Genomic DNA, 21,656 nt, shown 5'->3' on the forward strand with positions numbered 1-21,656 from the left:
TATTTGTGTGTAAAGTGATGACAGCTCGCGTGACCCAGCTCTCTGTCTCTTAGGAAAACGACGAGTCCGACCTTTGTTGGTCACAGCTGTGGTGAAGAGGGAGAGAAATAGAGATCATTTATGTGGGGAGTTACACAAGAACCCGTCCCATATCTGCAGTTTGATCCACAGGGATCACCGGGAACCCGGTGCAGGCATCCAGAGACAAAGATGAGTGTAAGCCCAGGGTGCTTGACTGTGACTTCCACGATAGAAAGAACCACTTGTGGTGTAGTGGGTAATAAACACTGGTTACGCTTAGTAAAAGCAGGAGTTTTTAAGCGTTTAGTTTGGCACATGTACATGAAATATTAAGGTGGGAACCTGAATATGTTTGTTGAGATAGAGTGTTAGTTTCTCTGGTGTGGACACTTCGACACCATCTAGTGGCAATGTTTCTGACTGAGGTAAAAACACAACAACCTACAGTATATTGTATGACAGGCAAATTACGCTGATCCACAAATGACAAATCTGGTCCTAATTCAGATGCTGGACTAGACAGAGAGAGAGGGAGAGAGAGAGAGGGAGGGAAGGAGAGAGCAGGTTTTGAGGCTTAAATCTGATAAATGGCGCTAATTGCTTCCACATGGTCCCTGTGTGTTCATGTTGTTGTTACGGATGATTAGACTAATGGATCGGAATAATTGGAAACATGTATACATGGCGATGTTGTGGCGAGGTTCAAGGTTCAGCATCATCGAGGGTTCGTACCGTGTTGTGTTTGGAGAGGAAAAGGGACGTTTACATACAATTTTGTGGACAGTTAATTGTGCGAGCCACAAACGGCAATTGGAACAATATTATCAGTGTTTTGCTGCACTGCACCTGCAATGACTGATTACTAATTGTCAATGAACGCTGGTCGTATACAGCATTTTTATCATTTTTCGACGTATTAGAATGTACATTTCTAAGAGTAAAAAAAAAGCGACACAACTACAAATTATATTTTAAGGAAGAGTGTGCTGATTTTACACGTTAAAGTTAATATACATTCTATAATGTCCTGTTGCTCCAAAGTAGTCGTTGGTATTATCATTTTTAAGAAGGCGGAGAACCCTCATGTTTGCGAGGCTTTGAAAACTACAGAGTGACATTATACGTTAAACGGTTTGCATTTGTTTCACTATCAAAAAATAACTGAAGATCTGTCAATTCATTTAGTAAAACCGCTTTGGAGTCCAAGGCGACGTGTTCCGCGGCATGAAATAAGGGGAAATGAAAACTCAGACTGATAAGAAGCAGTGTTGTTCAGAAATCTATATAACATCTTGTTTCATTTCCTACACACATCATTGCAATTGTAAATCAACATTATCTGTCAACATGCTTCACTTTTGCTATACTACTGGATTTGGACATACAATAGACACACTCAGAAGCAGTATATAACCTTAAAATATAGTTTTTTTTGGTTTTGACTTGTCATTTTGATGTTAAAACAGTACAATCGCAGTGGAACAACAGCACCATGCAGCTTATACTGATCCCCACAGTGTATGTCTTGCTTTTACTATGCTATTTTCTTGGTGATAGAGTTTTCACAGAGAAATTATGACTTAGTTTTTACTGTTCATTTTCTCACTTTGCTCCCGCTGCTTCACTCTAACATGATGCATGAGTGTTCTGGAGCTATAGGACGTTGTTTCTAAAGGGGAAACAGATTGGATTGGCTCTTGTGTCTCGGTCCTGCCAATCAGTGTGTTTGTTACTCTCATGCAAGGCATACACACATTATTTCTCCCGTATTTTTAGGAATATGTGGCATAATTTGTCATTTCGGCACTGTTTCTGATTCATCATCATTATCGCTGATGTTTCCACTCGGCTACCTCTCCAGACAGAGAGAGTCACTGGTTCCTCCACCCGCTGAAGCTGTGTGCTCTGATCCAGCCTTCCGCTGATGACGTCTGCCCGGTGCCTTTACTTTCCTGATAAATGAATATGGCAGAAAAATTGTCCAGGAAAAGCAATTCCTCAAGCGTCACAACAATTCCTTCTCTCATTTTTCACATCTATTGAGAAAGAGAGGGGTGAACCTGACTGCTTTTCCTGTGTTTAGAGATATGCAGGGACCACCCCAACCCCCTCCACCTGATTTTGTATGAGGCTTAACCTTTTTCCTTTCACCGAGTTAGGATGGATATGTGAGGAAATCTCTCGCTGCCCTCTATAGATGTGTTTATGGCTTATGTGTGAGAAAAAGGAATCGGGGGGGAGAAAGGTGTGAAGGAGCTCTTGAATTTAGCCTTTTTCCCTTTCCAAATCTTCACATACATGCTCATTTTACGTGTTTATTTACTTTATGGCAGACTCATCCATCTGTATCACTCTCTGGTGCTTTGTGTGTGTGTGTTGGGGTGATTATAATGTGCTCATTGACATCTTTGCCTCCTAAGAAAGACTGATGTGCTACTTTTATAGACACCTGACCTTTGGGCTGAGAATGAGAGAATGTTTGGTGCTCAGGCAGCGAGGAGTACAGGGTAATGACTGTGACTGATGTCAAAAGCTTCTCACAACACATGTCTTGTCTTCACTGTAATTGGAAGTCTGCCAGAAATAATGACAATCATTCTGTAAAAATTCAGAAATTGTATCCCACAAAAGTCTTTTAATAACTTTTTTTTTTTTTTTTAATCTTTTAAAGCTTCTGTAAGCAAATGTGTTTTACTTGCATGTGTCATTACACAAGATCCTCGTAAAGTACTAAAAGTCCAAATATAGTGATGGTAGGCCTTGTATAATTTAATTAACCTATTAAATGACTAAAAGCAATCCAAACACTGATACATTGCTATCAGGCCTTTAATCAGCCACGGGGTAGAATTCAAATGAGCCGTCCTCTATTTTAATAATTATGTGGTCGTCAATTGATTATTTCCAACCCGGAAACTCAGAGGTCAACAGCATTACTGTTGATATTGAGGGTTTTGCTGAAGGACACTTCGCTCACTATGGTCATCTTCTAACTTGAAGAAAAGGATGGTGATAGTTTAGTTTAGTTTAGTTCTTTTGAAGCCATGTGAAGACCAGGACCAACCAAACCTTCCTCTATGCAGGCACGTCATGTGTTCCAAATTAAATTGGTATCTTTACAAATGGTCAGAGATGTATACTTTCATTTGAATAGATGCAACAATAACATCATTCTACTTATATTTAAAGGGCTATGCTACATATTTTCAAATAGTAACCAGAATACAATTGTGTCTACAAAACAAATACAGTACAAGAACATCCATCGTGCCAATCTCAGCTGATAGGGCGAGTGTCCAATTTACCTAATCCCCATATTTAATGTTTTTGGACCGAGGGAGGAAACCGGAGAACCCGGAGAAAACCCACGCACACACGGGGAAAACATGCAAACTCCATGCAGAAAGGCAGTACAAGTGTTTTTGGAGTTTGATCAATAAAAAGAGTAAACGTTTCGATGCGTATTTCTTTTCAAATCATTAGGTAGGCTTCCATCTGCTTGATTTAAATGCACATTTTCCATTTGAGCAGTTAAAAAAAACCTGAATAAAAACATAAACAATTGAAATGAATATTCAAAAATTTAAGGAGCAAATATTGGTAAAATAAAGTCTTCTCTTCTGTGGTGACCCACATTTTAAATTCTCAGCCATCTACTTCCCACTCTTCACACATGAAGACATGTTACTGTGTGCAGGGCAGCACAGCTATAAATTGCACGGCTGTCCCTTTAAGAGTAACTGCTGATTTTCATGCGGCGATAGCGATGTCAGTCAATCAGTTGGCGATGACACCGCATGACAAACAGTCTCTGATGATCCTGAGCAGAGGTGTGCACACTGCTGCTGAAGACACAATGAACAAATCTGTATTTAGGAGCAATTCACTGAGATGCTTTCATAATAGATACAATGTCTTCTAAAGTGTGGGTGTATTGTGAGGTATTGACACAAAATCAACGCTGATTTTACACGTACCGCCGCTTCCATCGACCTTCCTGGTGTCTGAACCATCGCTGTCATTGTTAACTTGGCTGGACATATACATGTTTTAGCCTGTGATATGTTTGATGATATAATACAGTATATGATCTGTAATTTCTCAGCCTTTTTCGGCTGTAAATCGCTTATTCTCTGGCACCACAGTCCATAGAGGCTTTTTTACCTTGTGAGGACACAGGGGCTGCTGGTGCACTGCTGGATTTTCAAACATCAAACTCACAAGATAATATTTTTTTAAGCTTGCTGGTGGAGGCAGCCATCGATCAACAACAACTCCTGTGTTGTGATGTAAAATCTTTGATTTTCTCTCAGTACTTTAGAGTGAGCAGTTTACTTCTACTACTTCAGTCTTCAGCTGAAAAATCGTTGTCTAAATGTGAGAAAATATTAGTTTGTAAGTTATCAGATATAAGCAGACAGAGATTTTATTAGGTATGTCTTTCACTGACAAGCTACAATCTAATTTCTAAACAGTGTTGATACCTCATTTACCAAAGTTCCCAAAAACTGGAGCTATCTCTTTAAAGTGGAACAAGTAAGGTCGATTTTTCTTTACTGAGCTCCCCCTAAAGAACCACCGTAAACATCCATCCATCCATTGTCCACGCTTTATCCTCACTGTCCTTTCTCTTGACCATGTGAATTTGCCCTGGAGCTTCCATGCCAGTCGACAGGGTCAGACAGCCATTTCATCTTCCTCACTTCCTCATCTTCCAGCAGGTTAGGGTGGTGTGTGTGTGTGTGTGTAGTTCCGTAAGTCAGTTTGTGTTTCCTGCAAGACTTTACTGATTCTGAAGACTCCTGATCGGCGGCCCTGATCTTGCAAAGCGGTTTTATTTTTGCTAACAGACAGTAGGGGCAGTGGAGACATCCCACAATCTCCCCACAATCTCAAGCCATTCAACCATCACAGTGACTCAGAAAAAAAATGGGGTAAAAAGTCCTGCATAGTTGTGCTTTAAAGCCAGAATTCTCAAAGTCATTGTGCAATTTCTATCCAAAACACAATCCTGAAATCAAATCCAAATTATTTATTTGAACCGCGCCAAATCACAACCTACTGTAGGACACTTAAGAAATGCAGGGTGGGAGACACCAGAACATAAACAGATTTATATTATGAATATCGTGGCTCCACCGTTGATATCGGTGAAAGCCAGTGTCTAGATTTATCGTCTTAACTTAATCCATAATGACATCTCATGATCATTTTATCACTTAATATATTCAATTTATGTCATATAGCCCTTTTAAATACTGTTAGCCAATGTTATGAAGACAGCAGTGATATTATTTAATGAGTAATTCACACTAGCAGCAGCACTAATAAAAAATATTCTGATATCAATTTTAAATTGAATAATAATAACGTTTTTTTGTACCCTTCTTCTCGGCTAATGGAGTGAGTCATAGAGGGGGATGTGAGGAAGAGGACGAGTTCATAAGAGGAATAAAGACAGTATCAGGCAGTAACCTGTCAGACACAACTCTGACAACTGAGTCTGCAAAATCAAGTATATTTACCCTCCACTCGGACGCAACCCCTCCTCATCCCACCATCACTCTCTTCCTTTCTCTCTCTCACCCACCTCCCTCCTCCGTCCTCCTCATAAATCTATTGGTCGTGGTCTCCGTTCTCACTATCCACTGCTCTGCTGATCATCACACTGCAGTTGTATTTGGTGGAAGTTGGCAGCTCGAGCGGCTCACGGCGCAAAGGAAAGGCGTTCCTCCCTCTCTCTCTCTCTCTCTCTCTCTCACACACACACACACTCACTCCCCCCCTCTCTCTCTCTCTCTCACACACACACACACACTCCCCCCCTCTCTCTCTCTCTCTCTCTCACTCTCACTCCGGCGCTTGGACAGTGGAATTATGAGCAGAGCTGACCCAGCCTGAGCCTCTACCACCCTGTCTTCAGTCTGTTAGCGCTTTCACTCTGAGAGAAATTAAAAGCCGACCATGGAGATTGGAGTCCGCATCCTCTTGGCTTTCCTCGTCCACCAGGTAAGACCTGAGAGTGTGTGTGTGTGTGTGTGTGTGCGTACGTGCGCGCACGAAAGAGAACTGGAATTGAGTGCGACCCCACTCTCTTTTCGCACTTGTCTTTCAGGGTTGCCAAGTTTTCTTCTCTCTCCTCCTCCTCCTCACCGCGTCTGCGTCTTTTCAGCACTTCACGCAGCCAGAACACAAGTTCTAGCCCCGGTTTCGTTTCGTGCCCCCTTTTTGCGCGCACTGGCCGTATGTCGTGCGTGGCACCGAGGGTTTTTTTTTTGGTGTCCGAGAGTCTGCAGTGCTCTGTCACTTTAGGGAATGCCTTTCACAGTTTTCTTTTTTTTGTTTGCCGAGACTGTAGAGAGTGACAGAGGGTGAGAAAGAGGAGGGAGTGATAAATATGATGGATCAGAGAGAGAGAGAGAGAGAGAGAGAGAGCGAGAGAGTGGGAGCGCAGGGTGGATGTTAGACATGTGCAAATCTCTGCTGTGGCTCTTGTCTCCAGTCGCATCTATATTCCGCTCAGCCACCAACTTGAGCGTTTCTTTTGGCTTGTGTCTGTGCGTGCGTGCGTGCGTGCGCGCGCGCGCGTGAAGCACACAGGCGGTTGGAGGAGGAAAGAGAGAAAGGTGGTGTTGGTGGTGTTGGTGGAGAGAGAGAAAGAAAAAGAGGCAGGGAACTAAGTTGGCCGCCGTCGTTCTTCGTGTCGTCTCTCAGGATATTTGACTCTCTCGGTAGACACGGGCTCTCCCGGGATATTTAATAAAGCCTTAATTCCCACTGTGACAGAGCCACTCGCCTGCTTGAGTTAACTTTAATCTGTGGAGAGGAACAGAGGAAACTTGGAGGAGCTGTTTATGCCTGTCGGCTCCTTAAATGATCATTTAAATGGAGAGGGATGATCAGTTTGAGTCTCCAGGCTCCACTTAGTATGGCTGTATCAATCCAGTGACCATTTCCCTGCCGACGTGCCCTTGTGCAAGGGCGAATCCAGCTGTGAGGGTGCTCTCTTCCAGCTGCCTTAACCTCGGAGCTGTTCTTGCAGACTAAAAACAAAATTCTGGTTTCTGGTGGAGCACTATATAGATTTAAGCAGCAGCTAATTTTAATATACCCACGTTGAGGTTATTTCTAAACACAGCAACAATGGGAGAGCCCCGGAGCATGGCAGGCAAACAACTCATTTGGGAAACTGTGCTGCTTCACTCTCTTCTCTCATCCTCTCTCCCCTCTGGCAGCAGACATCACAGCTCATTTGGTTTTTCTTGTATGACCCATGTAGGCTTATAGGGCACATTTTCTGCTATTATATTATTCATCTTTTAATTGGATAAGCCATTGGTTCATTTCCACATCGTAGTTCAATTTTCTGATCTGGAACAATGGCGCTAATCGTGCCTGCAAAGAAATGACTTAACTCCCCTTTTTCATTGATTGAAACCTGCCTTCTCACACATATTTGTGTATTAGCTCATTTGTGAGGAACCTTTCTTCTCCAAAATGTTTATTTTTGAATCATCTCTGCACATATATTTCCTGAAAGCTCACAGAGCCAGTGTCCAGCAGGTCACTGGTTGTCCTTTGGCCTGTGCTTGTGTTTGGCTGATTTACTGGCTCAGCCATCAGCTATTGGAGGGGAAGCTCTATCGTCTGGCTCTCCCACCAGAAGTGGGAGCTCTAAATCATTTGATGCTAATGAATCATGAAGGTGAATCACGCACATAAAAAAAAGATTAATTTGTCAGAAAAACGTTAGAATTCAGGAATCGGAGAAAAATCCAATCTCATTATATGACAGTGTAGAATGAGGGATGGAATGAGGTGCATTAATTTATGGATATATAGACGTTGGGAGCCAGGTTTCTTTCAATGATAAGAGGGTGCCATGCACACCTATCTTCCTCCCAGCACCCACCACCTACGTACTGTATATCACCTGCTCTCACATATTGGCATACACACCTGTAGCAGCCCCTTCCTTGTCGATAAATAGCTGTTTTTCAAATGCAATGCTGAGCAGTCTCTGCGGGTGGAGCAACTATTCAGAAAACAGAACAGCTGGGAGCTGCAGGTGCAAGGATTTTTTTTTCCTTTTTTCCCTCCCTTTCTCACTTCACTTCCTCCCATTTGCCTCCCCCCTTCTTTGTCTTTCTCGTATATTTGCTTTTTCTTCGCCCTCCTGCCTCCTCCGCTCTCGTTCTGTTTCACATCTCTCCCACTCCGCGAAAACTCGTCTTTTACCTTAATTAAGGTGATTTACCCACTTAAATCCCCCATTTATTTCCTGAAAACGCTCAGCACCACTCTCTCCCGCTTCACACTCGCTACCGTCTTGCCAGCAGATGACGACGGTTACACTCACAGTTTGCATTCTGGGCTGGCACCTGGGTGTGTCTGCTGTAGATCTGCTGTCACGGACGTTTATGGGTGCTGTGACCAGCCGACTGTGGAAGTTCCTGTTTAAGCCACTGCAGGCACAGAGAGAGACAGATAGAGCGAGGAGGGAGGTCACGGTCAGCGGGGAAAAAATGTTTTAAAGTGTGGCGCGCCGAAGACAGAGTTGCCATGGTGTCCGCTTACTCACACACAAGGCTGACCTTCGCTGTAACACTTATACACACCCAGTGATGCCTGACACAGACAGCCACACTTTATCCTTTTATCCTTCACTCTGACTCCCTTCCCATGTCCATTGTGGCTCACACTTAGTGAGTCCAAAAGGCTGCTCATTGATTATCAAAAGAGAGAGGACACGGTCTTTCCTCGTGTGTCAGCGCCATATTTATTATGCAAGAGTGCAGCATATGAGATACACTCACTCATACAGTACTCAAGCAAGCTTAGCCGTGTTCAGCACATAGACTGAACATAATTTATGGACTCTCCTGGTCTGGAGAGCAAAGCCTGGAACCTTTCTTCTCCTGAATGACCATCAGGGGGCAACACCCCTGGTTGCAAAAGTAAATGTTTGTGTGTAAGTGTATTAGAAAATGATCCTGCTACTCGCTGATTGATGACGTCGGTAAACTTTTTGTTCTGGTCTCACTAGCTCGTTTCAGGCCTTCTTTAACACAGTAAGACGCCCAGTTTCATATTATGTTTCCATTCAGAGTTAAATGTGACGATATATGCTCGAGGATATGGCTGTGGTTTGATTGACAGGGGATGTCATGCACTAAAATTCATCCCTCACTTCTCCCCCAGCTCCCCCCACCGTCTCATCCAAATATGGTCCCCTGTGCTTTCAGTAAATGATGCTGGCCAATTCTTGTCTATTATGAGCCACATATGGACACATACAGGGATTATTACTCCACCCTCGTATATGCCATATACTCTTATGCTACATCGAGTGGTATGCTTCTTTGTAGACGACAAAGAGGGATGCTCACTCCGTGTGGCCCCCTGTGTTTTCCTAATGTCTCCTTCTTTGAACAGTCCAGATAGAGCCACGTCATGTTCGACACGAGTTACAATGAATCATCCTCTCAAAGCAGACCCTGGCTAACCCCTTGCTTCTCTGAAGAAGATTTTTATCTCTCAAGAGTTCTTTCAGACCTTCCATCCTTTTGCCACTGAGTGCTATTCCAGTTACTTTTTTTGAAATGAACATTGTTGCGGCACTGTATGACATGCTACTAAAGAGTATGACACTCATGAAGAACAGCAGGATGTCTCTTTTTTTTTCCTTTCTTCTGGTTCTCCATCTTCTCTTTCTCGCTCTTCTCTGACCCTGTTCAGACCTGGTATTAACATCCGTCCTCGATGTGAATCTGATCACAATCAGATTGCGCTGTAAGCACGAGGTGTGAACACTCTCAATCAGCACATGTGACCACATTCGTGAGCTACATGAAAACAATCTGTCCTCATGATGGATTAGAGTCCATCTCCTCATCATCTGATCTGTGGAAGTTTCAGGGGTTTTATTTGTATGCCAATCAGGGCTCATATGTTAATTTACTTCCAGCTACCGTCACAACATTAACACCAACCATCACATGACTCATCACTCAAGGTCCTCTTGTCTCTATTTTTCTCACTCTGTCACTAACAAACACACACACACACACACCTGCTGACAGCAGACACTGTACAGACAGACTCCTGAAATCACATCATTTTGTTCGTGCTATCATTCTCTATTTAAAGAAAAGGGCTGAGACACCAGATTTGGAGGCCATTTCAATGTCAGGAGTGAGCGGTCCTACTTAAAGCTCCTGTCTGTAACTTCTGTCGCCACAAACACTGCTGAATTGAAAGTAGCCAATACAATCCATACTTCAAAACCTGTTGTTATTCTGCTTCTAACTATTATCTGGCAGAGAGGTTTCCAGTAGTGGGGCTTTGTGGTTCCACTCTCTCATTAATTTTTACTTATCTGTGTTATTAACCACAGTCTGTGGTGCAGGAGTGCACCTCTGAACCTCTTTTGTTTGGGTCAGCTATTACTGACAGATAATTCCTAACGCTAAAAGCTTCCTGTAAATGAAGCACGTACGTGCATTAACAGGAAAGCTGCGTCGACGTCAGTGGCACGAGTTGACAAGTCGCGTTCCCCCCTGTGTGTGTGTGTGTTACGACCCTGGCACGTTAGGGAGGGGGAAGCAACATAAAAAAAACAGATGTAACAAGGTAGTTCAAAAATTAAATGTTATTTTAATGAGGAGGTAAATCTGTATTTAACACGCCACATAACAGGAGGAACTGAGGGAGCAGGATAAAAGGGTGCAGGAAACCAAACTAAAATACAAAACAATAGCATCCCTAAGTCTGTCCTGGCTAGACAATGAATAACTAACTAAACAGATCACAGTCTTTGTCTAAATCTCAGTTTAAATACACACAGAATATACGGCGGCGCACAACAACCGCAAACAGAGTGACGTTCACATAAAATCACAGTGCCCACTGATTGAGTCTCAACTGCTGCTATATATACAGGTGTGACTGATGAGGAGGTAAAGGAGGATTGGGCAGGTGAGCTGGAACTGGGGCAAACCAATCAGTGGTAGAAAGGCAGGTCGACCGAGGGATGCAGATGTTGGGAGAGAGGCAGGAAGCAGGAGCACCAATAGGGAAGGAGGGATGGCACACAGCAATCTGCATACACAGACTCTTCCACACAGTAACACACAGGAAAAGGAGCATCACTGCCAGGGCCTTCACACTGAAATCTCTCTGATTTAATTGAGAGTTGGGTACGTGGTTGGTGCACGGCGAGCGGCCGGGTCACCGTGCTGGGGTTAGATGTTCCAAGTGTGGCAGCAGGTGAGTCCAGTGAGAGTTTGTACCAGGGGGTGGAGGCGACACCGTCGAATCCATCGGCCCTTGGAGCAGGAACTTTGGTGGGGGGTTTTGGACGAATGGATCTTGGGGGGAGGCACACTTCTAAATGTCATTGAGAATGTTTTTTTCTTTCTATAACATGGTCTCGACCGCATTAGGTAAAGTGCCTTGACATAATGTATGTTGGTCATGTGATGCTATGCATCCAAAATTGAATTATATTGTCTGAAACACTGGGACCAGGGTTTTTTTATTTTATTATTTATCCCTGCGTTCCCTTGTGACTGTGGTTGAGCGGCGGAGTGCTGCGCTGTAATGGACAATAAGGTCAAAAGCTACCTTAACTCCAATGTGGGAGGGTGTGACCTTTGAGGGAAAACACAGTCTTCTTCAATCTTCTCTCCCATGACGCTTCCACCGCCATTCTCCTCGGGGAAGGGAGTGGATGAGAGGAGGATGAGAGATAGAGATAGTGAGACTAGTAATTAAAGTAAATATGTCCCCTTAGCGCTCCATTAGAATCTGCCCGCATTTGATATAAGTGGCCTAATTATGCAAAACGCCAATGGACACTGTGCGGTGTAATCGTGAAATGTGCCAAGTGCAAAAAAAAATAAAGATAGCGAGAACCCTGCGTCCTAGGAGAGTGGATTAATGGCTTATTTGTGAGTAGTGATGAGTTTTAATGGGTTGAGAAAGCACAGGCGACACACACACACACACACAGAGAAAAGGCCTCAGTAGCCATGTGTGAAGGACACCGCAGTACAATGCGATGCTGTCTCTCCAGCTAAATGCACTGCATCTCCGCTTGTCCCCCGCGTGCTTGTGAATTTTTTGGTCAAACACACACACAGTTAAAATGAGTGGCAGACGGACAAAGAGCTGTAAAGATACCCAGGTAGAGATAACGCCTGTATCCCCTTCTGATAACAATATTCAAAATCTCAAATGTGTGTGTGTGTGTGACGGAGAGAAAGAGCGGAATGGTTCACACCCTCTTTGCTCTCTATCTCTCACTCTCTCCATCTCTCCGCCTCCTCCTACACCACCGACAACACCCTCTGTAATGCATTACAGATATTCACGAGCTATTCACCGACTCCGTCTGTCTCCTCCCCACACTCGCAAACATCCAGAGATGTCCTCCCGTTCTCTCTCTTATTTTTTTTTCTCTCCGTCTCTCATGCACAGTGGCGTGTGCTCACAAGCTCGAGTCTATGTTTGGCAGGAGTCGCAACTTTTTTTTCCTTCTCAGTGTGATTGTGTTAACTCCTCTCCGCTGCCACCAAAGTTTGTGAAGCTGCCAGCAGCACAGTGGGCGTATTGATGGTAAGAAAAAAGGGGGATGGTACTGCAGATCACAGTGGCAAGTGATTTTTAATAATGCATTAGTTATTCAATGAGTGGTGCCCCGTTGTTTATGGGATTCACTCCTATTCAGTTGAGGTAATAGATGGGGTGTGGACCATTCTTGAATCGTGAAGAGCCACTTAGCAGAGGTCAGTGAATAAGCGACCGTTTCATCACTGACTCTATTGTTAATTGATGCTGCAGGGTCAAAAGTGGGTGATAAAGATTTCTCCCAAATGAACTTGAACTATTTTTATGAATATAGTGGTCGGTGAGTTGCTCCCGAGCGGTGCTCCTGCAGATAGATGGATCCTGTTCTAGCGATGCATCCCTGGCCACTAAGTGGTGGCTAAATTGGTAGGTGAAAAGTTACACTGGATAGGCACCTGTATAAATCAGAGACACACCATCCGAGTGTTCTTGTCTGCATATTCAGCTTTTTCCCTGGCCTCATATTTACTCACCCTTATCAAACTAAATGGAGCACCGGGGATGAAAATTCAAAATGCTAACCGTTATCCACTGCGCTGTAATAAGTACCTCGGGGTGGGAACACACCACTCAGTTTCAGCCCAACCTAGCCCCAATTAGGTTACATACAAATTAAGATGAACATCTAAAAGTACACTTATGTGTGTTGCTCCTTTGTCTGAGGTCCTTAGTAGAATTCTTTTTTCTGGCGGCAACTTTAGCGTTTAATGAGGTCTATAAATCTCAAAGTGTGTATCTGAAGACTCAACTGAATAGGTGAAGCATGGCCTGCTGTGTGCTCACTGTGCACTATCCTCTATGGATTAGTCTACCCTTACCCATGTGGAGGGGGTAGCTCAACTAACTGAACCTCCAAGGGATATTATTTTAAGAATGCACAGCATCCGAGTGGGTAGTTACAGAATACATTTTCACGACGTATATTATCTCAAACACTGTGACAGTAGATTGTGCGGCAGGAAATGTAAAAAGAAAACACTTGTAATGTCAAATGCAGTTCAGCGTACAAACCCTGAACCCTAACTTTTTGCATTAAGTGTAAAGCATGCATGCCGTGCACAAACTTTTCTTTTAAAATAAATCTTTATTTGAATAGGTACACATTAAAATTATACAATCACAGAAACAGATACAAAATGAACGTACGTACGAAACCATGTGAATCGTTTCACCTCTACTATGATGGAATGCTAATGAATTACAGGAAGAGTATTGCTGTCGGGAAACACGTTGTTGTTTGTATATTCATGGACATAAAGGCAATGCTTTGCCTCTCACCCGAGCCTTATGCACGCTCAAATAAATCCTACCCCTAAACCAAGTAAACCCTTTGATGTCATGAGCACCAGCCAAAGAAGCCTGTACATGGTAAAAGTACATGTTTTTTCGTCAAAATGTGTCTTCACAAACTCAAACACATACTGTATAGGTAGGTACGTGTTGTATTTTCAACTTTTGAATCCGCTTCACTTATTGAACTCTTTCTTAGAACAGTTCCTCCGTGTTTATGTTCATTTCTAACGTATCACTTTCACAGGGTCGGTGTTAAAACAACATTAAATGCCGTATCGTGGAAACAGGGCCACATAAGCTTAGAGCTGATAATACCACAGACATTAGCACCTTGACTTTAACCGTGTTTCTAAAGCTCAGTGGAAAGGGATTCTCTGATGTGCCACTTCCGTCTTCAAGCATGTGATGTGATTGTTTCATGGCATCAGCCGTGCTTTTCTCTCTCTCTCTGTCTCTCTGTCTCTCAACATGACTCTGGGGGTTTTCACTTTACTCTGTGTTCAGCAAGTGTTTTTGAAGTAATCAAATCCCTCTCTGCTGTTAAACGGAACTGATAGCTGAGAAGGTCTTCTTGACTTTTACAAGAAATCACTCCAGCTTACTAACTTTATCCTTTTTTTTCTCTGTGCTTTGCTGCTCTGCGATGTTTCTTTACACACTGCAGCAGTGTTTTTCCCCACACCAGCTCCTTCAACTGTTTCTGTATATTTCCTCATGTAACTCTTGTCTTTCACTCCTCTCACAAGAGACTATAACGATTTTTACTCCTAATTTTTTATCTCTTTCTCCCCCATTTGTTAACACTATATTCTATAACCCAGTGATTCAGTGAAATGTGGGCCCCAGCCTTTTTTGCACCACGGACCCGTTTCATGTAAAGCAATATTTTCACAGACCGGTATATAAACAACTAAAAACAAAGTAAAAACACAACTCAACATCCCGATAAATTGGGAGCCCTGAGTTTGTTTCATGAGGCTTCAGAGCGTCATTTGCCATATTATGCAGAGCGGGCTTGGTGCATGAGAATAACCTATAACGCTAAGCCCGTTTTTTAAGTAGGAATCCTGATATTGTCTATTAAATGCAGCTTTCTTTTTCTTGGAAGTCAAAGGCTCTTCTTCTTCTTCTGTCTCCTCCTTGGGCCTTTTTTCCCATTTCAAAGAAGCTCTCCAAAGACATTTGTTTTTTACTCATTTTTGCTAGCTTGTAAACTAAATTTTTACATATCATATTACGTGACCGACACAAGTGGTTTTTTTTTTCAAAATAAAAGATCTTTCAGACTCTGATGAAATATTTTTTCACACTGGTGCCTAAAATGTATTTTTTTAATTTTAAGATTTCAAAGTGGGCCCCACTCTCCCTGCAACACTGTTATGTTGAAGAAATCAGACAGAAAAAAAATATTTGACCATGAAAAAACCTCCCAAAAAAACTCTCTTCACTTCTTATACATGCAGTATTGCTCTTGCTGCATAGATGGCGACAAAATGCCAGATATTAAGGGTTGTCAAGGATAATTGACATTCACATCAACTCATAATTAAACTGTGTGTGTATGTGTGGTTATGTTTGACTGTGCACTTACGTCTGCATAGTCTCTGGTAAGTGTTTCTGTGGAGGCAGAGTGACCATTTTAACCCCCCGAACCTGACGATCAAGAAACAGGCAGGAATTGTAGAAGTCATTTGAAGCGAGCACACAAAGCGCGATATTGGTGCCTACACAGGCAGGTCACTGCGAGGCAATTAGAAAAGCTCTTCCCACTTATTGCTTTTGATGTCAGTGTACGGGGAGAATAAGAGCACCAACTTTCACCTGCCACTGACAGAAAGGGCTGCCACTTCAGTTGAATATCCTTTAGAAACAATTAATATCGTCCTCAATTCAGAGGTTTATCTCGTATTAATGCAGAAAGGTCCAAGGCTTTGAGCTCGCAAATGAAATAAATAATGGAGAAAAAGAATTATGTGGGGAAGGAGGATGGGACAGATACCACAGGCTTGGTAATGATCCTGCTCATGGTTTTATGAAGGAGCGTGACCTAGTATCCTACTGATCCTTGCTTTTCTATTACTTTTATGCAATATTTAGGCCAAGGAATGTTACACGCACATGCAAAGACTTGACAGTTTCAGACAGCAAAAAGCTTTCTTCATTAGGGAAAAGAAAAGAGTTTTCATCTCCAAAGCTGCTTCTTCCCATTGCTCTGATGCGAGAGACGAGCGTTGTGCGTGAGTGGAGTGTTAGTCATTAAGAGGCCATAGGCTATTTCTGAAATATGGAAATATTGTTGTGGCTTGAAAGACAGATGTGACAGTTTTTGAGATAAGGCAGAAATGTCTTTTGATCCACTTTTTTCTTCATAATTCAAAGACGGCACTATCCTCACGAGTGGCTATCACAATAACAGGTTGTGTGCGTAAGCCGTCCCTTAGCTGCCAGTTGTGCACATTGTTTACTTGCGTCTATGTTCAACTGTGGATATATTTGCCTAATGCTTTAATAGAAGGAGGTCTATTCAAAAAAAGAATTCCGACCGCGTCAGTGAGTTCCTGCTTTGGGTGATCCATGCAGACCTGAAGTAATTAAAACATAGAGTTTAGGGCACAGATGTCACAATCCATTTGGATAAGTGCTTGGATAGCTATTTGCAAGTACACTTAAGGGCTTTTGGTGAAGATGGTTGTGCTGTAAACCTCATGGGAAGGCTGAGGCTGCAATAATGATGGTAAAGATGAGACTGTGGCTTTTGGCTGGGCAAGGTGAGAGCAGTGATTTCCATAGAGATGCCACATCCACCCACCCACACACACACACATACACACACAGCTGTTCCTGTTAGGACTCTGACTGACTTCTGTTCATTTGGACAGCCGACTAAAGTCTTATCCCAAACCTTAACTAGAACCAGTTAATGTCTTACCCTAACCTTAACTTAACCACAGTGAAAATCTTAGCCGTAAACTTACTACTTAATGACCAGTGATCCTGACAAGTTTCGTGTCTAAGACTCGGTTCAAACTTGGTGTGAACATCCATCCTGAGTGATCCAATCACGTCCATATTGTAGGTCGCTTCAGGTTTTCATTTTGTTCAGCAGTCCAATGGTTAAGCCTTATTTCACGTTACAGCCGTGTGAGGATGGTCTCAGGAGATGCATCCAGGACACGTTTGAATGCCAGGTGTACGCGATCTGATCGGTGAGGTTGGATGTTAATACCCCGTCTGAAAAAAGTTCATGGTGGTCATCAAAACCTTATTAAAGGAAGGTATGTTTTTTTTTTTTTGGTGCAGAATTCTCACCTGACAACAGAGTTGTCGCATTATAGAGCTCGCCTCCGTCCCTTTCATTATCACAGCTTCACCTCCCTTGTCAGTTGCAGCCTGTGCTTCCTGCCACAGAGATTCCTCTGAGGAGGGAGCCGACTGGATTTGATTTTCATTAGGATTGCATGTCTTCACTGTCACATCCTCTCCCCACCTTGCACGCTTTACTGGACACAATTTTCCGCTGTGGTGACCGCCGTACTGACGGCTTGGTTTTTCACGCCACAGTGGAGTCACGCCAGGCGACCAGTTATCGGTGCAGTCACCATTACTGGGCCCCCCCCCCCCCACGGCTGACCTGCTCAAAGAGGGCTTTTTCTGCCTTAGAATCCCACGAGGAGATGTGTGCACTGCAGCTGTGCTGGGACAAGGCGACTTCAGAATTACAGAGACTCTGGCAGGCTGTCACAAGTCAAACAGTGTACTGCACGGGCGCGAGATGCGCAGGTCAGACATTTCCTTGTGCACGCTCACACACTGTTGACAGTTAACTGAAGGCCGAGACAGTACGAGCGCATGATGCTGCTCCGCGGGGTCTGAAAACGGGGTCTCGGCGATCAATGGGAGATAATTATTTGTCATGGAACTTGGAGAGATTGCCTTTTTCCTGCCGTAGCTTTAGAGGATGTATGTATTATTTATTTATTGGATTTGTTGGATATAACAATGTAGTGTGTCTTTTAAGTCCTGTCTTTTACTTTTTACAAACCATGATTAAGCCTTCTGTGACATTGCTGGCAGGATTTGACAAGCGTACTTCTCATTACCGTAACTCCTAGACCGTTTGTGATATCTAGAAAATTCAAATAAAACTATGGACAGGCGATGTGTCCATGTTGTACCCCCTGTCAGCTGAGATTGGCACAGCACCCTGTGTGACCCTCATGTGGAGGATAAAGCGGTAGAAGACGGATGGATAGATACCAGAAAGCAGAGAAATAGAGCTTATACTTGTATTTACAGGACCGTCCAATCACAGACAAGATTCACCAGCGTGTCACGCGTTTTTGACGTCAGCTTCTCAGTACCGTATTCCAAAACGGTTGAATAACTGCCAGATGTCGAAAGTGTAAAGGAGCAAAAAATTCTACAGCCATAAAATCAATATAAATCCAGGCAGCCTCATTATCTTGATGGTCACAAGAGGGTTAAATAGGTTCAGACTATGCTGATCGGCTCCACACACCTCTTTCTGTGTTTCTCACTATTTTGCTGTTCACACTGTCTGGAGAAATGCACACACTGCAAAAGTGACTTGTTTCATGTCAAGAGAGGCAGGCACAAAATTCACGAGTTAATTCTTCTCCTCAAAAAACCTGGTTGTTCAGCAGTTTCGTCGCATACACGTTGACGCTTGTGTATACACGCGCATGCTTCCTCAGTCATGTCAGATAGTATTGCTTGACAGGTTTTCAAACGGAGGACGCGGCATACAAATAATGTCACAGTCAGACTCAACAGAGCCGGCATAATATCACCAGACGTTACACACTACAGTTATGATCACCCACAAATGAGTGCGCTCGCCACCGCATCTGCTCTCCCGTTAATGAAACCTCAGCTTTTTCGGATTTATCAGAGTCACCATCTCTTTGTATATTTTTAAGTATTCAGGACAAGAACACGCACCTTCATTACAGGTGCATTGTGTTCTTACCGACAGAGGACACACTCTTAAATTAACATGGCTCCAGGCTGTGATTTATGATATTGTGCTGTGACCTGTTCTGGCTCACTTACCCTGCAAACAGTCTCCGACAGTTTGATACACACTCAGACACCTGCGATACAATATGTCCCCCGTGCTCGTCTTGCTCACACGGAGACATATGCATACATATACAGTATACACCATGAAACACTTGCACAGAATAGTACGGAAGCACATTTGCTTCAGTCTGACAACAAATCCGCCTCTGGGAGCAACGGTCAGTAAGTTTGGGCTTGTGGTTTAGACAGTGGATATCTGGGCCCAGGCTCTTTTATTCTCTTTGCAGTACAGTCTGAGGAGCAGCATAAGATATGAAAATGGAGCTGAGAGACACATCGGCTTGTGCATGTGAATGCAGATGCATTCAGAAGCCAATTGGCAATGCATTTCTATCAGTATGTTCCCCCGAGCTGATTTTACTTGTGGGTAGGGCTTGGTATCAAACTAAAGTGCTTTTTGTGGTATCAACTGAACTTTTTGGCTGGATATTTAACTTCAATACGTTTGTGGTATCAACTGGGTATTCAACTTCCCCCCTGCAGCTAATGTAATATTGAAAATGTGTAGTCATGCGATGTCAAATTTTCGTTCTGAGGAGTTACTCTCATCTGCACTTTCCAGCCAGTAAACATGCAGCATGCTTTTTGGTTCGAGATCTAACAGTGAAGGACGTATAACTGTCAAATAAGGAGCTCGTAAATCTTTGTTCAAACTGTTTTAACAACATTTCTATTGAAATAATTGTTTTTCAGGAATCGTTATCGTAGTCCAGATATCAATATGGATATCTGAAAACTGAACATTTTCAATCAATCCTCCTTCCTACCTGCTGGTCAAACTGCAAATATATCTAATTATAGAGATAAGATGTGGAATAGAGTTAGATAAACATTAAAAAAGCAGGAGTGGCAGCATTTGTGATGCAGCTGTGTACTTCATGTGACAAGAACCACAGGTTAAATCAGGCGTGTTTTCAACTATTGAAAGCAGCTGCAGTCGATGGACAATGAAGAGAGGTAAGGAAAAGAACTTAGCAGCTGTAAGAGCACAATCATTTGCGAGGAATGGAAGGGAAGACCGTTAACAGTTAATGGCTAATCATTAAGTGTGTGTGCGTGATGCTCTTGAACGTGACACAGAAGAGACAGCCACAGCAATATTATTGGTAATTGCACCGCAGCGTTCACCACAATGTAGTGTTTTTTTTTAAATTTTCAAACATTCAAAAAACCAAAACACTTTAGAGAGCTATTGCAGGTGTCAAGTATTTGACTCCACGTGCCACTTCTTGATAACTCTCAACATTAAAAGCACAGTCAGACAGTTTATTTGCCTGTGAAGAGGCTGGAGCACTTAACTTTGTTTTTCGCAGCAGGCGGGTGAAAGCCGCCGCTGCTACTGCTATGCTCAACTTGGCAAGTGACTTGACGCAGCCAAGAGGTGATAATATGTGTGTGGGAGAGCATACATTAAAACCCTGCTGCATGTATGTTGTACTTTCTGTAATGTTGAATTCATAACACTCGTTTATTTATGAATCGAAGTCGGTGCACAGTGGCAAATTTGAATACATTTTACAGTAAGGTAGATATTTATTAGAAATAAATGACTTTCATACTTGGATTCTTGCTGCGAGGTTTTAGCTGTTAATTTAGCTTCTAACTAGTTCTTTCTTTGAAAGAGAAATTTACCAGAGGGCTATTATCAACCGTGTGAAGCGCATATTGAAAACTTGCATTACGATACATTTTTAATAGCAATAGTCCTTGATGAGTTGTGTACATTGTGTTCACCTGAATGCTGTGGATTACATTTTAATTAACAGCTATAAGCACCCAGCGAGTGGATTTGTGAGGGAAACCTTGCTTCTGACATTTGGGAAGTATACATTTTCAAATAATATAAAATATGTAATATTCTCAGCTTACTGCAGTTCAGTCACTTTCTACAGCTGCTGTCAGAAGTGACCAAAGGTAGATTCTCGTGGCTGAACCTGACCAAATATGTGGGATTTGCCATTTTATCCTTCGTCTTTGATTCCTCATCTCCAGTTCAACAATGGAACATTCCATTTGAGCTTAGGGTGCCATGCGTTGTCTGAGTGTGCTCATCTGGATCCACCACCAGTCTAATTGCCCCCACAGAGGCCTAAATGGATCCACAGGATTTTGCATCACACACATTTGGGTTACTCATGACATACGGTTGACGTGCAAGGTGAAAGACTCCCAGAGTTCCCGTTTTTTCTTATCCCACACGGCTGACCTTAGAACTCGCACATGTGTTCACATGTACTCAGCCAGGCTTTCTTTAATGCACACACACCCTTTTTGTAGGAACTGCTAATGAGAGTCTCTGGATGTCTCGGCTGTATTCCAGCTCCGCTTAGGGAACTAAAAAGCTGGAGTGAACCTTGATCCAGCTGCACCAACATACCACCATGTTATGTAAGTCTGCACACTTAACACATCATTCTCTTGTCATTCATAAATAGCTGTAAAACCCTGAGTATTTTCACTGAGCTTTGGTGGATGCCTTTGTACAGCAGTTTACTGGTGAGTTTAAAGCTCTGCCATATTTTGGGTTTTGTTTTTATTGATAGTGACCGGTTCATCCAAGTGTGCTGGGGCTATTCTGCCAAGTCTGCACTGCTTGTTCCATGTTTAAC

The 21,656-nt window shown here is 43.0% G+C and overlaps 1 protein-coding gene across 1 annotated transcript in view; it reads left to right on the plus strand.

Annotated features, from left to right (window-relative positions):
• Positions 1 to 5,812: 5,812 nt before the first annotated feature.
• The window catches only part of cdh13 (cadherin 13, H-cadherin (heart)), a 285,683-nt gene continuing 269,839 nt past the window's right edge, over positions 5,813 to 21,656 (plus strand). Inside the window, exon 1 of the mRNA XM_058645471.1 lies at positions 5,813 to 6,030. Within this exon, the coding sequence (XP_058501454.1) occupies positions 5,986 to 6,030 (45 nt within the window). The 5' untranslated portion in view covers positions 5,813 to 5,985. The remainder of the gene's footprint in view (positions 6,031 to 21,656) is intronic.

Source organism: Solea solea, chromosome 12 (assembly GCF_958295425.1).
Source record: "Solea solea chromosome 12, fSolSol10.1, whole genome shotgun sequence".
In the NCBI taxonomy this organism is placed as follows: domain Eukaryota; kingdom Metazoa; phylum Chordata; class Actinopteri; order Pleuronectiformes; family Soleidae; genus Solea; species Solea solea.